Consider the following 16006-nt stretch of genomic DNA (forward strand, 5'->3'; position numbering starts at 1 on the left):
CTGCCCCAGCAAGTAAACAGGTTCACCCCTGGCCCACAGACATGCTGGCCAGCACCCTCCTCCAGTTTCCATTCTGCTTGTCAATAACCATCAATACCCCTGGAGAGGACATGCACACCAGAACCCAGGAACAAACATGCCCAAGGTACTGCACACTCACCAACCCACCAGCTCCTGCACACACACCACACCCAGGGCCATGCAAACACCAGGCATCTCCCCACCCAGTCCACCTTCCATTGCCCAGCCTCCATCCACACAGCCCAGGCACTGCCTCCGAGGTCTCAGGGATCCACCTCACTTACCCGCTTTCCAAGTGGCCCAGGGGGTCCATTCTCTCCAGTGGGACCAGGGGATCCCTAGGGAGAGAGGAATTGGGGTAGCTGAGTGTTTAGCCTCCAGCCAAGGGATTCCTCAGGAGTGGGGCACAGAAGGGGATGAAGCTTGGGCTTGGGGGGTGGTGGGGTCACTGGTCACTCACAGGCTGTCCTGGCTCACCATCCTCGCCTCGATCACCCTTAGCACCATCCTGGCCCTGCAGGGGTGAGGCAAGGTCAAAGGTAGGCCCCCAACCTGGCTGGCATCACCTCCAAAACTGTCAATCCTCCCATCCCTGGTGTGTGCCTGTAATCCCAGCTACTCGGGAGGCTGAGGCAGAATCAGTTGAATCCTGGAGGCAGAGGTTGTAACAAGCCAGATCGTGCCACTGCACTCCAGCCTGGGTAACAGTGCAAGACTCCATCTCAGAAAAAAAAAAAAATGCCTTCATCCCCTTGCCCACCCTGCCATACCTCCAACTTTCTAACACTCAAGCCCAGTGCCCATACAGAGGCCCCCATAGAAGCCCCACCCTTTTTGCCCCTTCTCTTGAGTAACACTCACCCGAGGACCACTTTCTCCAGGAGGGCCAGGGTCACCAGGAAAACCAACGGGACCCTGATTCAGAGGGAGAACAAGAGTCAGGGTCACAGCTCCCTTAGCCCAGCACAGACTCCCATGGGCACAGGAGGAGGTCTCCTGCAGCCCTTTTCCACCTCGTGTACTGCAGGGCGTCTCTCACTTTCTCTCTGGATCGCAGACCCATGCATCCCTCCCAGGACACCCCATTCCCAGAGCATCCCTCCTCTCCCAGGTCCCCACACTCCAAGATCCTCCCTCACACACACCCATATTCCCAGGTCCATCATTTGCAGGGCCTGAGAGGACTCAGCCCCACTGCCCCAAACTCACAGGGTTCCCTTTGGGGCCATCATCGCCTGTGGGGCCTTTAGGCCCTGGTGGTCCTGGCTCTCCAGGCTGTCCCGACTCTCCTTTCTCCCCACGCTCCCCTCGTGGACCCTGCAGAACAAGCAGAAGGAACAGATGGTCGCAGGGGTCTTGAAGATCAGGAATGCAGCCTCTGCTTCCAAGACACCTTCAGCCATCCCCTACTCCCCTCAGTGACAATGAGACACACACAGAAACTTAAGCCTATATGGGAAGTCCCCTGGTGCCCTTCCCTTCAAGGAAGGGGAAGAAGAGTTCACTCAGACCAGGGATCAGGCCTCACACAGGATGGCAGGGAGCAGAGACTTGCTGCAGAAGAGTTCCAGCTCAAGGAAGTCACAGGAAAAGTGGAGGTAGGGTTGAGGGGGGTGAAGGGGATTGGGGAGTAGGGCCTTGGAGCTGTCACTCACTTTGACACCTGGCTCGCCCTGGACCCCTGGAGATCCTGATTCACCTGGTTCCCCCTGCAAAGAGATTAGAGTCAAAAACCTCCTCTCATTCCCTGGCCAAAAAATTCTGATATTCCCCACAACTCATTCTCTTTTAGCTCCCTGACCAAAATTGGCAGAAATCCAACTCTCATCCCTGACTTCCATGACTGGTCCATTCCCCCTTCCCAGTTACCTTCTCTCCAGGAGGACCCAAGTTCCCAACACCTCCTGGGGGACCTTGTGGGCCCTGGAAGAGGAACAGAAATAGGTGTCATTGCTTAGGAAGGAGGTGCCATTTCAGGGGCAAAGCCCCAGATGAGCAGCCCACAGTCACAGCAGTGAGGCAGTGGAGGCCTCCCAGGAGCAAAGGCTTCTCTTAGCCTCTGAGATGAGACCAGATTTTATGGTCTGGGAAAGGGAGGCAGAGGACCAGATACATTGATCTGAAGGGACAGGGGCTGAGATGACTCACATCAGCACCATTCGGTCCAGCTGGGCCTCGAGGTCCTGGGGGGCCAGGTGGTCCCTAGGGGGAAACAGATATACCAGAGATGGGGAAGGGAAGTGAGATGGATGAGCATGAATGGTGGAGGGAGGATGAGAAGCAGCCAGGCCAGGAGTCATCAGTGGGGTGTGGGGCAGGGGCTGGCCAGGCAGGAAGGTAACTAGTATGGGGGCCAGGGTCAGTAAGGTCACACTCACCATAGGACCCACATCTCCCGTTTCTCCCTTCTCCCCAGAGGGGCCTGGCAAACCCTGTGCAGGTATAGAAAACATGGGCCCAGGTGACCACCCCACCCAGAGTACAGCCCTAGACAGACAGGCCCCACAGTCCCCTCCCCTCAGATCCCACAGGCCCTCCGGTCCTCATCAGCAGGCTGCTGGCAGAGTCTGGGGCAAACATCACCCCATCCTGACCCCACCTCTCAGCCCCTGTTCCTATCCCCCAACTCACCTGTAGGCCTATGGGTCCTGGGGGCCCATTGAATCCTCTTGTGCCTTCATCACCTTTGGCTCCAAAGTGTCCCTGGGGCCCACGAGCTCCGGGCTCCCCATCTGCTCCCTGCAGGGTGGAGGGAAAGCAGGGACAAGGACACAGGAATGGGTCATGGGTCAGGTGTTCCCTATCCACAAATACCACACAGAGCTGGGTGCCAGGACCAGAGCTCCTTCTCCTGCTCCCAACCCCAAGGGCAGAGGGGAGCTGAGAAAGGACCAGAGGCTGCTGGGGCTTCGGTAGGGGTGGAGGGGTCACTCACCGCTGCTCCAGGCTGCCCCACTGGACCAATGGGTCCAGGGGGTCCAGGAGGGCCCTGGGTGAGAGAAGAGAGTCAGAGACACCAAAACAGGGGAAGAGATCAGGTGGGAATGAGGTTAAAGGCCAGGAAGTCAGATGTCAAAGTCATGGACGCTTACATGTTCGCCCTTGTTCCCTTTGGTGCCCTTCTGTCCAGGGTCCCCCACCTCACCCTGGGAGGAGAAGGCAGACAAGATATTAGAAAAAGGTGATGGGTAGAGTGGGAAGGATGACATGACAGGGGTCAGGGGTCATGGTCAGGTCAGCCAGCTCATCTGGAGAGAAGATAGGACGGGTGTCTGTGGGTTCCTCACCTTGTCACCATCCTCTCCAGCCACACCCGGAGGCCCAGCAGGACCAGGAAGCCCCACAGGACCCTGCACCCCATCTCGGCCAGTTGGGCCAATGGGCCCCTTCTCACCCTGTTAGATAAGAGGAAGGAGTCATGGCCTGGAGGTGACCCTCACCCAGGCCAAACACCCCACAGGAAATTTGTCATAGCCCATCAACCGTAGGCTCACAGACCCCTCCCCAGTACCCTTCCCCAGGACCTCCACACTCACCGGGACGCCTTTTTCTCCTGCTGCTCCAGGGGGACCCTGCGGGCCTGGGCGCCCTGGTGGACCAATGGGTCCCCCTGATCCTGCTGCACCTCGTTCCCCAGGGGAGCCCTGAGAGAGCACATGAGTCAGACCCCCAGGAAGGAGACCCCAGTCCGCCCATACCAAAGAACCTCAGACCACAATTCCCAGAAGACTCAAAGTCAGGTGCATTCTGCTACCCCTAGACAGCCTCTGCCCAGCCCCACAGCCCCTGCTGGTATGGGGATGCCACTCCCACCCCCTTCCTCACCCACCCCCTTTCCCAGGCCCTTTGTACCACCCTCTGGAACCCCAGACTCACTGCAGGGCCAGGGGGGCCAGCCGGACCTTCATTCCCCTTCAAACCAGGTCCACCCTATGAACCAGACATTTGGGGAAGATGAGACTTGAGAGAAAGAGCAGGGTGAGGGCTGGGGAGGGAAGACAGGCTCAGAAAGATGGAAATAGGGAGTGACATGGAGGGGTCAGGGACAGGGTCAGGGAGGGAGCTCAGGATGCTTGGTGCTTATGACGGATGGCAGGGGTCTGGGAATCACACTCACAGCAGTGCCTGGGAGGCCTCTCTCTCCTGGGAATCCCCTCAGACCAGCAGGACCATCCTTCCCTGGGGCCCCAGGGGGACCAGGGTCACCCTAAAAGGAAAGGAGAGGTGATGAGCCCCAGCCATGCTGCCAAATTAAACAGAGAGCTCTCCGGCCAGCCTCAAATCACCAATTGCCTGTTCCTTTCAGCACCCCAATCCCCAAGTCCCCATGTTCCCCTCTGCCTGGCCCCTCACTGACCTTTGTTCCTTCTTTTCCAGCAGTTCCAGGCAGTCCCTGCTCTCCAGGGGGCCCTGGGGGACCTGGGTGACCTCTCTCCCCCATGGGGCCAGTTTCTCCTGCTGCTCCCTAGACAAAGGCAGAGAGAGTCCCCGCTCTCAGGCCCTTCATCCCACTGTCTGCCAAAATAGTCCACCCCGCCCACCCCAAAACACTCCTCCAAAACCCCTTTATCCCTGGCCCAAAACTCCTGGGAAATTCCCAGGTACTCCTGGGCCCCTGCTGGGTTTTCTCTGCCCCATGTGGAGTAACTGCACCACCTTATGTCTCTGTTGGGAAACTGCCTCCTCCGGGGGACAAGATGATGGGAATGCACCCCAAAACAAACTGAAGTTCAGGACCCCTGCCTGAAATCCCAGCCCCCACCATTGACCCCAGCCCCAGGGAGGGGTCTGGGTTAGATGGACCTGGAGCAGGAGTGTGTGACCAAGAGAAGAGGAACAGACAGACTAATGCTAGGGTCTGGGGTTCATTCTCTCCTAGGGACAAACCTACCTGAGGTCCCACCACTCCTGGAGGACCAGGGGGGCCGGTCTTCCCTTGGAAACCCTAGGAAAGAAAGAGAGGAAAATGCAGTGAAAGCAGATGTGGGCACCGCGGACAGATTCCCAGGAGGAGGCATCCCAGGCAGGGTCACACGGAGCCCTGGGCCCTGGGTCTGAGCAGCACCAGGGCAGGCTCCACCCTCCCAGGAGACCGTCCCTGTGGGCTTTGCAGACAGCTCTGAGGTTAGAGGGTCTGAGGGGGCCCCACGAGAATGAGTAGCCAGGCTCATCACTCACCACTTCTCCTCTCTGGCCTGGGTGTCCCGGCAGCCCATCCTTCCCGGGGGGGCCCTGAAAGGGGTTCAGGTGTCAGATGAACTCTCAGCTGGAAAGGGGTCAGGGAAGAAGGACTCAAAGAAAAGCAAGGGGGGTCAGAGCTAGGGGTCAACTCACCGGGGGTCCTTTGGGTCCAGGAAATCCATTGGGACCCTGAGGTCCAGGAAGGCCCTAGGGACAGAGGTGGGGGAGTCAGGAGAAGGGAGCAGGGGCTGAGCGGGGGAACTCAGCTTCCTCTCTGGGGTGAGGAGGGAGCTGGCTCATCCAGGCTCCCTGGGGAGCTCAGGGGAAGGGGACTCTCAAGCCACACTCACCCTCTCTCCAGGGGGCCCATGAGGGCCATCGCCACCCGATGTTCCCTGTGGGGGAAAGAGTCAGGAGGTGGGAGGAGCTGCCTTCCAGCTGTCCCTGAGGTCAGGTGTTGAGGGAAAGCTGGGGCTGAGTGGGCAGGGGGCAGATAGAGCCCTGCGGAGACCTCACCTTAGCTCCAGACTTCCCGGTGGCACCCCGGGGTCCTCGCTGGCCCCGTGGACCCTACAGAGGGGAGGGGAGTTGTCAGAGAAACCCAAATGACCCCCTCTGGATCTTGAGCCACCTGTTTCTCTCCCCTGCACTCACCGTGGGGCCCCGTTCTCCCCGAGGTCCTGACTTCCCTGACAGGCCCTGGTGGGGATGAAGCAGAGAGAACATTACCCAGAGTGAGACTCCCCAGAGACCCCCTCTACACCTCTCCAGCCTTTCCCTCCTCTCCCCCTCCCTGCCCCCGGCTTACCCGGGCTCCCTTCTCTCCACTGGCGCCAGGAAAGCCAGGAAATCCTAGGGACCCCTGGTGAGAATGGAGAAGCGGGGAAACTGAGAAGTTATAAAAGGTAGGGTTCAGGAAGGGGAAAAGGGGGTCAGGAGAGGCCACAAAAGCAGTGGCGAGGGAGACCTGAGCTCCGCCAAGAACTAAGCAACCTTGGACAAACCCCTGATGCTCTCTGGGCCTCTTCTGTCATCTGTAAAACAGGGGTCAGCTAAATTCTCTCTGGGGTCCCCCACTGCTCTGCATCCTTGCTTCCTGGAGTCAGGGGTCAGGGAAGGGAAGAGGAGGAGGGGCATGGATGGGGCATAGCATCACCTTGGGTCCCTGACGTCCAGGATAGCCAGGAAGACCAGGAACACCCAGCTTGCCCTGTGGAGGGACAGGGAGCCGTTAAGAGTGAGAGGAGGCCCAGATGCTGCTCCACCCTACAGACCTCAACCTTCGCATATAAGGACCAGCCCCTATCCAGCAACATACTCCACAGACCCCAGCCTCTAGCCCCTCATTGCCTGCCCCACAACTGCCTGACTTTTGTAGTCTCCTTCCCGTGAGTGGATTCTCCCCAACTCTAGTGCTGAGAGCCCACCTGCCCTGTGCCTGCAGATGTATCAGGCCCTTCCACTGTGATCTAGCTGCTGCCCACCTGTCAATCTCAGTTTCATCTACCCCATGAGGGAGGTGGGATCTACCCCAGCACCCACTCCTACTCCACCAAGACCAGTTCCCCCAGCAGGCCCTTTTCCCACCACCCCCCGACTCCCACGAATGCCACCTTCCCCAGATGCTCCAGGGCTCATCCTGACCAGGCAGCTGCAAAACAGGGCTTGGGAGCAGATTCTGCAGCCAGACTGCTGGGGCACAACCCTGGCTCTGCCCTTCACTGGCCATGTAATTAACAAGCATCCCTGTGCTTCTGCAAAACCTCAGCAAAACAGGACGGTCACATGCCTACCTCACAAGATAGATAGCACACATCAGCACAGCACCTGGCACAGGGCAAGTGCTGGGGAGAGTCAGCTCTGGGGACCACAGACCTCACTGTATTAGACTCTCTCATCTCAGAACTCCTGCTGCTTGGAGTCTGAACACGTGTTCACTCTGCCTGGAAGCAACAGCTACTCTCTATGCCTCGTCTCCATCCAACTCTTCATGACAGGAAACTTTCCCTGATTTCTTATATATCCCCTCTGCCCATCAGCAGCCAGGAGGTACCTTTTACACAGGGAGAAGTATAACTAATGCATGGCCATCTTCAACTGACTGGCTGACTTCAGCTGTGGGTACCCCCCATGTCCATCCCCAGCGCCCATACCCCAGAGGCCCCGGGCACAGATCCCTCATCCCATCACCTTCTCGCCCATGAGCCCCAGGGGCCCAGGGTCTCCAGTCGGTCCAGTGCGTCCCTTTGGCCCCTCGGGACCATCCTCTCCCCTGGAACCAGGGACTCCAACCTCGCCCTGGGTAAGAGGGAAGGACAGGTGAGTGTCAGGGACTGGAGGTGGGGTCTGGGCCCAGAAGAGAAAGGGACAGGACAGGGAGCCTGCAGGGTAGAGATACTGTGATTGGAGAGCAGGCATGACATAGACCATGGGGTTATCATCCTGTAGGGTTGAGGCTCCCAAGGGAACACAGCACTGGAACTGGGGAGTCCAGAGACTCGGGAGAACATACTGGTGCTTGGGGTCTCCAGAGTGGAGGCTCAGTAGGACACAGAATTGGGGCCAGTGTAGATTCTCTACTCACCCTGTCACCTTTCACGCCTATGTCACCTTTGAACCCGGGAAAGCCATCCTCGCCCTGAAAAAGATGGAGGTGAGAGGACACCACAGATGACAAAGGGCTGGGGGTTCTAATGGGGATTCCAAGAACATAGATGGAAGCATGGGCTCGGGAGCTGAAAGGCAGTAAAGGGCAGGCTGGAGGGAAGGCAGTGAAGAGAGGAGATGGCAGGACTGAGGTGCTGGGAAGCTGGGGACATGGTGCTCACCTTCTCACCCTTATGACCCTTCAGACCCCGAATTCCGTCTACACCCTAGAATTAGAGGGAGGATAGAGGTAGTAGAGTGATCACGGGATGGAGGTGGGTTGAAAGACTGAGCTCCTAAGACCCCATATTGCTCCCCGGACCACAGAGCTTTGTCTCCCAGCCTAGTGGTCAGTTACCTTGACCCCTCGAGGTCCTGGGTATCCTAGAGGACCCTGAGGTCCAGAGGGACCCTGGAAGAAGAAAGAGAGGCATTTATAAAGGGCCTCAGGGCATCACTTTGGGGGACTCCAGGGGTGGGAGAAATGGAAGTAGCAACATTGCTGTCTGGGTAGGGTTACAGGGCACAGGAATTGAGAATGTGGCAGAGCCACGTGAATGATGAGACAAGGAAATCTCAAGGACTTTGAAGGTCTAGAGTCTGGGTGGAGGCTCCCTCAGGGGATAAAGACATGGAAGATCTCACCTGGTTTCCTTTGGTTCCAGGGGGACCTTCTTTCCCTGGGTGACCCTGGAAGTAAGGAATAGAAAATGTGACCTGTGGCCCCTGTCACCCTCTCTGCACCCCTCTCCACACTTCTCCCAACCCAAATTTCCTGTGACCCAGTGAAGCCAACTGTCCATGAGCAAGCACCACCAGTGACCTTTCAGTGTAAGAGTCACTGGAGTGGGAGGCCAAGGGGAACTGGATTCAGAAGTGGAGGCCCACTCACCGGGAGTCCATCTGAGCCAGGCATGCCAGGGAGCCCTGGCTTCCCTTGAGGACCCTGCAGGAAGACAAGGAGGCTCAGGGTCACTAGAGGGGTCATGTCTGGACACATAAAATCCCAGCAGACATTTTGGGTTCTCCCTACATCCCTACTCCAAACCCCCTGTCCTCCAAATCACTTGGTCACTTACCTTCTCTCCATGAGGGCCGATGGCACCTTGGGGCCCAGGTAGACCCTACATACAGGGAAAGATAAGTCACAGGGGCCTCCCAGGGTCTCTTCGAGCCACCTCCCCATTCAGATCATGAGCAATAAGGGCCTGAGACCCTTAATTTCCTGTCTGCTTCCACAGTCTGACCCATTGTGGAAGGCCAAGGGAAGTCACTAAAATTGGGAAAGGGAGTAGGGGCACCACTCACCTGGGTCCCAGGAGTACCCTGTTGTCCAGGAGGTCCTGGCTCTCCCTGGGGTCCCTAGAAACAGGTGACCAGGCACAGGTCAGAAGGAGATGGTGACAGAACAAATTTAGAGCAGGGAGCTGAGTCCCAGCAACAACAGCCAAGAGGGCAACAGTGGGAAATAGGCAGGGGTCAAAATGGTGACAAACGGGATGCTGGCAGGGACCTTCCACCCTTCACTCACCAAGCTCCCTTTGGGGCCCTGGGGACCATCCATGCCTCGGATGCCCTGAAACACAAGATGGGTGTGAGCAGCCTGAGGGCGGGTCCAGAGGGACCTGTGGTTTTGAGAGGCCCGGCCATACCCGAGGGCGGGACGGTCAGACCTCCAATCCATCCCGGACCCAAGCAAACACAGCTGCCCCAGGCCCACAGGGGTGGGGCTGTGGATGTGTGGGTTTGTGGGCTTTAGTTTTGTTTTTTTTAAGGATTTATTCCTAGGCCCAGAGCCCTAGGGGCACCGCACCACAGGGCCCTCCCAGTGCACGGGCGGGAAGGGGAGTGAAGGCTGAGGCAGAGCACAGTAGGGCCAGAGCAGGGGGAGCTCAAGGGGAATGGAAAGCGTGACGAGAGAGGAGAAGGAGCAGGAAGGCAGCTAGAAAGGTGGAGAGTTGGAGAGGTCAAGGGGCCACATTAGGGTCAGAAATCAGGGAGTCACTTACAGGGGGTCCAGGAATACCAGGTGGGCCTTTGGGACCAAGGAGACCTCGAGGTCCCTGCATTCAGGGTGAGGGGAGGAGATGGCATGAATGGATAAAAAGGTGTCCTTTTAGTGCTCATGTCTCTCTCCTGGCTTCCCCAGAACCTCCTCTCCCAGCACCAGCCCTTGGACACTCACCGACTCTCCAGGCAGCCCTCGAGGCCCAATCTCCCCGTCGTCTCCCTGGAGGAGGAGGACATGGTGAAGCTGCCATGCCTTCTAGACCTCTCCTGCACCCAGCCCCTTGCCACTACACTTACCCTCTCTCCATCCTCACCATGGGGACCAGGAAGGCCCTGGGCACCAGTATCACCCTGCAAAATGGGGGAACTCATAAGAGGAGCCTCAGAGCCCCCTATACAGGCAGACCCTCTGCACTTAGCCAACCCAATACATTCACTGAGCCCCTGCCAAGCCCCAGACTCCCTTCCCTACATATCTCACTCCTACAGAAGGTCCATGCCCGATTCCAACACACACTCCCTAATGTACTCACCCTATGGCCCTTCTCTCCAGGGAGCCCCGGGAGTCCATCAAAACCTCGGTCACCCTAGGAGGAGGAGGGGTGGCCAGAGTGAGGACACAGCCCTGACTAAGCCCACCCCTCCCTACTGCACCCTGAGTGGGGTGGGGCTCATTCTGGGGGAGCCTGAGCAATTAGGTCATTCACAAGAAACAATGGAGCCCAGGGTGGGCTGGGAGCTACCGGCCTCAGGGAGGGGCCCAAGCCTGTTACCTTCACTCCAGGTTCTCCAGGCATCCCTCGGGCTCCGTCAGCACCTGCCCGGCCCTGGAAGTGCAAGGGAAGTGTCAGAGCAAGCAGGGGCACAGGCCTCTACACTGCCGATCTCCCCACAACACCCATCCACCCCTGGAGTACTCACCCTTCGCCCAGCCTTGCCAGGAGGGCCTGTGAGGCCCTGAGGTCCTCTGGGGCCCTGGTAAGAGAAGAGATGAGGTGGGGTTAGGAGGCATACGTAGGTGAGTGGGGAGACTGAGCTGGGGAACAGATATGGGGGTGCAGTAGAGGAGGGTGGTCACCTGAGGTCCTAGGTCTCCAGACTCTCCTTTAAGGCCAGGGCTCCCAGGTTGTCCCTTGGAGAGAGAAGAGAGGATGGCCATAATGAAGGACACACCCAGCAGTGACCTCAGAGTGTTCCCCAAAAGAAGCCCCTTTCCAGAACTATCCATACCCCACACACAAATAAAGCATCCTCCACCCAAGTACCCCAGTCACTCACCAAGGGTCCAGGACGCCCTGTGTATCCCATGGGGCCAGGGGGTCCACGGAGAGCCAGCTATGGGAGAAGGGGAAGAGCAAAGCTGAGGGAGAGGCAGCAGGAACTCCCAGCCCCAGCGCCCTCCAAATTCACCCTTCATCTCCTGATCCTCTTCCACTGCCCTGGATTCTTCCCAACCTCCCTGTAAACCTAAAACCAACCCAGAACTCCCCCACCCCACATTCACTCCAGCCAAACCTCCCAGTGCTCCCCCAGAGCCTTCCCTTTCCAGGGAAGCAGTGCCACTCACCCTTGCTTGCTGCAGGATGGCCTGGGCCTGAGCCTCTTGGGCCGCCACCACAGGGCCCTTGTCACCCCCACCACTGCCAAACCGGAACTGAGGGCAAGGAGAGAAGGTCCCGGTTCTCCTCCAAGAAAGCCATGAGACCCTCCCAGCCAGAGGCTTCCTCCAGCATTTCTGCCTCATCTCCCAGGTTCTGCCCATCCAGCATTTCCCATGGCTTCCAGATAACCACTTAGAGGATTCCAGAAACTCAACTCCTGCCCTCCCCGCTGCTGCCCAGCCTCTGCCTCCAGAAAGACTCTCTTTTGGTTCTAGATCCCCTGAAATATAAGCTGTTCTGCTCAGTTCTAGAAGACTGGTGTTCAGTTCTAGGTCATCTAATAAGACCTCATCTCCCCCATCCCAAAGACCAATCCCTTTGGGCTGATGATCTTTAGACTCCTCCAGAGCTTTCCTGCCCATCTGGTTCTTGGTAACACAACACAATTCCTTGTCTTCCCCATCAGCCAGTTCCAAAATTCAGGAGACAACTCACTGGGAGCATGAGGGATGTGCCAGGAGGACCAGGAGCCCCATCTGATCCAGGGAGCCCTGCTCGACCAGGGGGGCCCTAGAGTGGGAAGAGAATACAAAAGATGAGGTGACAGATCGGGGACATCTAGGTCTAAGCATGATTTTGAAATGTCCTCTTCAACAGAATAGGTGTAGACTCCTCTAGATCTTTCCTGAGCCCCCACTCCCATAGAGGAAAATGAGGGTCAGAGGCCAGATTATTCCCCTCCCCAACCAGAGGCTGCCCTCCCTTCTGGGTGCTGGGAAGCACAACCATCCCCTCATTCATTAACCAGTCAGCTAATGAAGAATTACTGGGCATGGCAGCCCCCCCTTGGGTACCACTGGCTCCCCAGAAGCTTCCCCTGACACAGAGAACACCCTCTTACCCTCTCTCCGGGGTCTCCAACTGGGCCTGGATTCCCCTGGATGCCAGGGGGACCAATCAGTCCCTGAGGAACAAAAGAGTAGGGGTCAGATGTGGGCATTCAGACAGGTGTGGGCACTCAGCCTGAGGCTGAGGAGTGGTCTGTGCAGAAGAGATCTGGGAATCTGGGAAACAATGATTGGAAGGATGCTCTGGAGTTCTGAGGACTGAGTTCTGAGTTCTCTGGAACTCCAAAGGATGCTCTGGAGTTCCTACATATGCCTGGGCGCCTGGACATATGTGGGAAAGACTCAGAGGGGCACATAGGAGGGGTTCTGAGAAAATAATGGCAACCAGATCACTGCTAGACTCACCGCAGGGCCTTCTGGGCCAGGGGGCCCCTCCACGAGCATACCCTGCAGAGTCAAAGATTGAAAGTCAGAGGCAACAGGTCCAGCACACACAACCCCACTTGCTTCTTCCACTGTCTCAGTTCTGTGACCAGCATGACTTACAGGTTCCAGCACAGCAGGCTCTCCCTTCTCTCCCTTCAGCCCCTGGGGTCCATGGGCAACCTGAGGGAGACACACATGTAACCCCCAGTAGGGCCCGTGAGCATCCAGGAAAGCAGGCCTATCCCCATCCCAACTCCCGCCTTCATTCTTAGATCCTCTCGAATGATCCTCTCGAGACCACTTCAGCCCAAACCACAAGCCCCACAGCCCTCCCCTAAAACTCCCTCTTCACAAACCTTTCCTGCCAAGGAGACCCTGGGGTTCCCTGTCCCCACAGTTCCCACCCCCACTTCAGCAAACACAACCTCTTCATTTCCTTTTTTTTGAAATGAAGTCTCACTCTGTCGCCCAGGCTGAAGTACAGTGATCTGGCTCACTGCAACCTCTGCCTTCTGGGTTCAAGCAATTCTCCTGCCTCAGCCTCCAAAGTAGCTAGGATTACAGATGTGTACCACCATGACTGGCTAATTTTTGTATTTTAATAGACATGGGGTTTCACCATGTTGGCCAGGCTGATCTCGAACTTCTGATCTCAGATGATTCACCTGCCTTGGCCTCCCAAAGTGCTGCGATTACAGGTGTGAGCCACCACGCCCAGCCCCTTCCAGGAATTTTAAACCACCCATCTTCCCAAACCCTCTTCTAGAGGACCCTATCCCATCTCCCAAACTCCCTCTAACCCCAGAAATCCCTAGAATCTTAAGAAACCTTCCACACGTTTACCCCAACACGTCACAAAAGAATCTCTCTAAGATTGTGGGTAGATTTTTATCTGGGGTAAGAAGAGGGCATGAATCCATATGAGAACCTGATAAAAGCTAGGCCAGGCATGGTGGCTGATGCCCACAATCTCAACACTTTGGGAGGCAGAGGCAGGCATATCACCTGAGGTTAGGAGTTTGAGACCAGCCTGACCAACATGGTGAAACTCTGTCTCCAATAAAAGTACAAAATTAGCTGGGCGTGGAGGCATATGCCTGTAATCCTGGCTACTCAGGAGGCTAAGGCAGGAGGATTGCTGGAACCCAAAGGTAGAGGTTGCAATGAACCAAGATCCTGCCACTGCACTCCAACCTGTGTAACAAAGTAAGACCCTGCCTCAAAAAAAAAACAAAAAAAAAAAACTGGAGAGCAGTCCCCACTGATAGCACAAACTCAGCCCTCATAACTGGCTTTTGGAAAAATACAGCTCTTGCAATCACTTATCCAAGCCCCAGAGCAGTCCCCCATAGTACATCCCACAGTTCCTCTCCCAGCAAGGATGTATTGTGCATTGCCCTTCCTCCAGCCCTCATGTACACTCCAAGCCCACCAGTTCCCTCCCTTGCACACCCCCACTCAGATACCTGTTCCCAACACTAGGGCCAGAAACCAAATAAGAACAGAGTGGAGACATTTAACCACCCCAACTCCCCCAAACAAAAATATTCAGAATGCCCCTCTCCACCTTCACTTTGACCAAACAGCCATGATCAGTTTCAAAACTCTCCAAAATCCCGTATCAACCCCAGATACCCAGAGATCAACACAAAGGAAAAGCAGCAGAAGCTCAAGGGAGGCAAGAGAGGGGAGGTGTGGGATGCGGCAGCAGGGAAGAGGAGGCAGCCATAACTGCAAAGCAGGAAGATGGAGTGGAATAGACAGGAGGCAGTTCCAATGGCAGGGAATACTGGAAGACATGAGGACAACTAAGGGACACAGAACAAAATGACAAACACTTGGAAGCAAAAATGATGCCAGGGCCAAGGAAAACTAAGTGTGGCCAACATGGCTAGTAAACAAACTGGACAAACAGGAAGTGGCTGTACAGACAGGAAGCAGCCAAGAACAGAGGATCTGGGAAGTAAACCTTCAACAACATGGCTACTGTGACCCAGAGTAAAAAGAAAGGCACAAAACAGTTACAACAGGACTCTTGCAAAGGGAATCATGACAGTGAAGGATAATTCTTCCAGAAAACACAAACATCAAGGCTAGGACATACAGGAAGTAGCCATGAGAAATACTGAGGCCCACAATGGGAACTTTCTGATTTGAATGACCTGGGACATACAGGAAGTGGCTTACTGTCAAAGGAAATTGTCACGATATAGCATGAAAAACTAAAGCCAGAACACAATAATAAATTCCTTTCAGTCCAACCTGACACAGTTACCAAGATGGATGCCACAGCTGGAGAAGGCAGGAAGGGACAGACAATAAGTGGCCTGTAGGTTAAAAAAAGGTGACATAGGAAGTTAGATCATTTGGTAGAAACATGAACAAAAAATTGTTTTCACCAAGAAGAAATGATAGAGACACATTGAAAATGGACACAAGGTAGTAGCTTCTTGACCAAAAGCTTTATGAAATTCAGCTTGATTTAGATAGGAAGTGACTAAGAAAAACAGGAAGTGGCTATGTAATTTTTTTAAATTCCCAATTGCCCTGGGCACAAGTATTCACAAGAGTTACAGGGTAAGACATTTGGCAAGGGAAGGCAGGTAGTCATCTTTTCAAGCAACATATACATCACTTGTGAACAGAAAATGGCAAGTGACAGATGGGAAGTAGCTCACAGCCAACAGCCAAGGATCAAAACCAACAAGAAACAATTCTTGTAGCTCCCACTGGTGGTCAAGAATGAAAGAGAAGCTCCTTTCACTTACGGCTCCTGAGTGGGCTGTCTCCGCAGAGAGGGCAGGGCCAAGCTCTGTCTCCTCACGATAATCGTCCCCATAGCCATAGGTGTAATCGTAGGGCCCTTCAGGGAGGTCTGTGCCACCCTCCCCATATTCCTCTGCCGGGAACCTGTCAGCTGTGGGGGGGACCTGGAGATCTGTCTGCTCCTTCCCAGGGATGGGGAGGGAGAGGGGTAGATGGGGATATTAGGGCTGAGAGGAGGCTTACCCTGGACCCCAGCGTGCAATAACTTCTAGCCCAAAGGATTCTGAGGGTAATCAGAATTGGAGTTTTTCTCCCAAAAGCCATGGGAGTGGTTGTATAGAAATGGAAGGGCCATCAAAGGCCAAAAATGGGGAGACATGTCTAGAAATCGGGCCCGGTGGGGAAGAAGTGGTGGATAAAAAGAAGGGTGGCCGGAGGGCTGGATGCAGAGTGGACAGTCCATGGATATAATGACAGATAAAGGAGTCCAAGAGTGACCAAAGAGAT

The 16006-nt window shown here is 55.8% G+C and overlaps 1 protein-coding gene across 2 annotated transcripts in view; it reads right to left on the bottom strand.

Annotated features, from left to right (window-relative positions):
* Window positions 1-16006, bottom strand: part of COL11A2 (collagen type XI alpha 2 chain) — a 29493-nt gene that overhangs the window by 5316 nt on the left and 8171 nt on the right. The window contains exons 9-55 of one of the 2 annotated variants that reach the window (XM_035297598.3): window positions 15502-15681; window positions 12854-12913; window positions 12713-12754; window positions 12361-12423; window positions 11955-12029; window positions 11426-11512; window positions 11137-11193; window positions 10937-10990; window positions 10780-10833; window positions 10632-10685; window positions 10392-10445; window positions 10156-10209; window positions 10034-10078; window positions 9858-9911; window positions 9380-9424; window positions 9157-9210; window positions 8928-8972; window positions 8741-8794; window positions 8494-8538; window positions 8207-8260; window positions 8031-8075; window positions 7787-7840; window positions 7393-7500; window positions 6359-6412; window positions 6011-6064; window positions 5857-5901; window positions 5719-5772; window positions 5553-5597; window positions 5356-5409; window positions 5200-5253; window positions 4913-4966; window positions 4379-4486; window positions 4139-4228; window positions 3898-3951; window positions 3558-3665; window positions 3309-3416; window positions 3114-3167; window positions 2957-3010; window positions 2653-2760; window positions 2400-2453; window positions 2170-2223; window positions 1891-1944; window positions 1677-1730; window positions 1231-1338; window positions 883-936; window positions 482-535; window positions 306-359 (exon numbers count right to left, since the gene is read on the bottom strand). In XM_035297598.3, the coding sequence (XP_035153489.3) occupies window positions 306-359; window positions 482-535; window positions 883-936; window positions 1231-1338; window positions 1677-1730; window positions 1891-1944; window positions 2170-2223; window positions 2400-2453; window positions 2653-2760; window positions 2957-3010; window positions 3114-3167; window positions 3309-3416; window positions 3558-3665; window positions 3898-3951; window positions 4139-4228; window positions 4379-4486; window positions 4913-4966; window positions 5200-5253; window positions 5356-5409; window positions 5553-5597; window positions 5719-5772; window positions 5857-5901; window positions 6011-6064; window positions 6359-6412; window positions 7393-7500; window positions 7787-7840; window positions 8031-8075; window positions 8207-8260; window positions 8494-8538; window positions 8741-8794; window positions 8928-8972; window positions 9157-9210; window positions 9380-9424; window positions 9858-9911; window positions 10034-10078; window positions 10156-10209; window positions 10392-10445; window positions 10632-10685; window positions 10780-10833; window positions 10937-10990; window positions 11137-11193; window positions 11426-11512; window positions 11955-12029; window positions 12361-12423; window positions 12713-12754; window positions 12854-12913; window positions 15502-15681 (3021 nt within the window). Of the gene's footprint in view, window positions 1-305; window positions 360-481; window positions 536-882; window positions 937-1230; window positions 1339-1676; window positions 1731-1890; window positions 1945-2169; window positions 2224-2399; window positions 2454-2652; window positions 2761-2956; window positions 3011-3113; window positions 3168-3308; window positions 3417-3557; window positions 3666-3897; window positions 3952-4138; window positions 4229-4378; window positions 4487-4912; window positions 4967-5199; window positions 5254-5355; window positions 5410-5552; window positions 5598-5718; window positions 5773-5856; window positions 5902-6010; window positions 6065-6358; window positions 6413-7392; window positions 7501-7786; window positions 7841-8030; window positions 8076-8206; window positions 8261-8493; window positions 8539-8740; window positions 8795-8927; window positions 8973-9156; window positions 9211-9379; window positions 9425-9857; window positions 9912-10033; window positions 10079-10155; window positions 10210-10391; window positions 10446-10631; window positions 10686-10779; window positions 10834-10936; window positions 10991-11136; window positions 11194-11425; window positions 11513-11954; window positions 12030-12360; window positions 12424-12712; window positions 12755-12853; window positions 12914-14995; window positions 15049-15501; window positions 15682-16006 lie in introns of those variants that run through there. The other variant, XM_035297599.3, reaches the window with a different exon arrangement.

Source organism: Callithrix jacchus, chromosome 4 (genome assembly GCF_049354715.1).
Source record: "Callithrix jacchus isolate 240 chromosome 4, calJac240_pri, whole genome shotgun sequence".
NCBI classification, from domain to species: domain Eukaryota; kingdom Metazoa; phylum Chordata; class Mammalia; order Primates; family Cebidae; genus Callithrix; species Callithrix jacchus.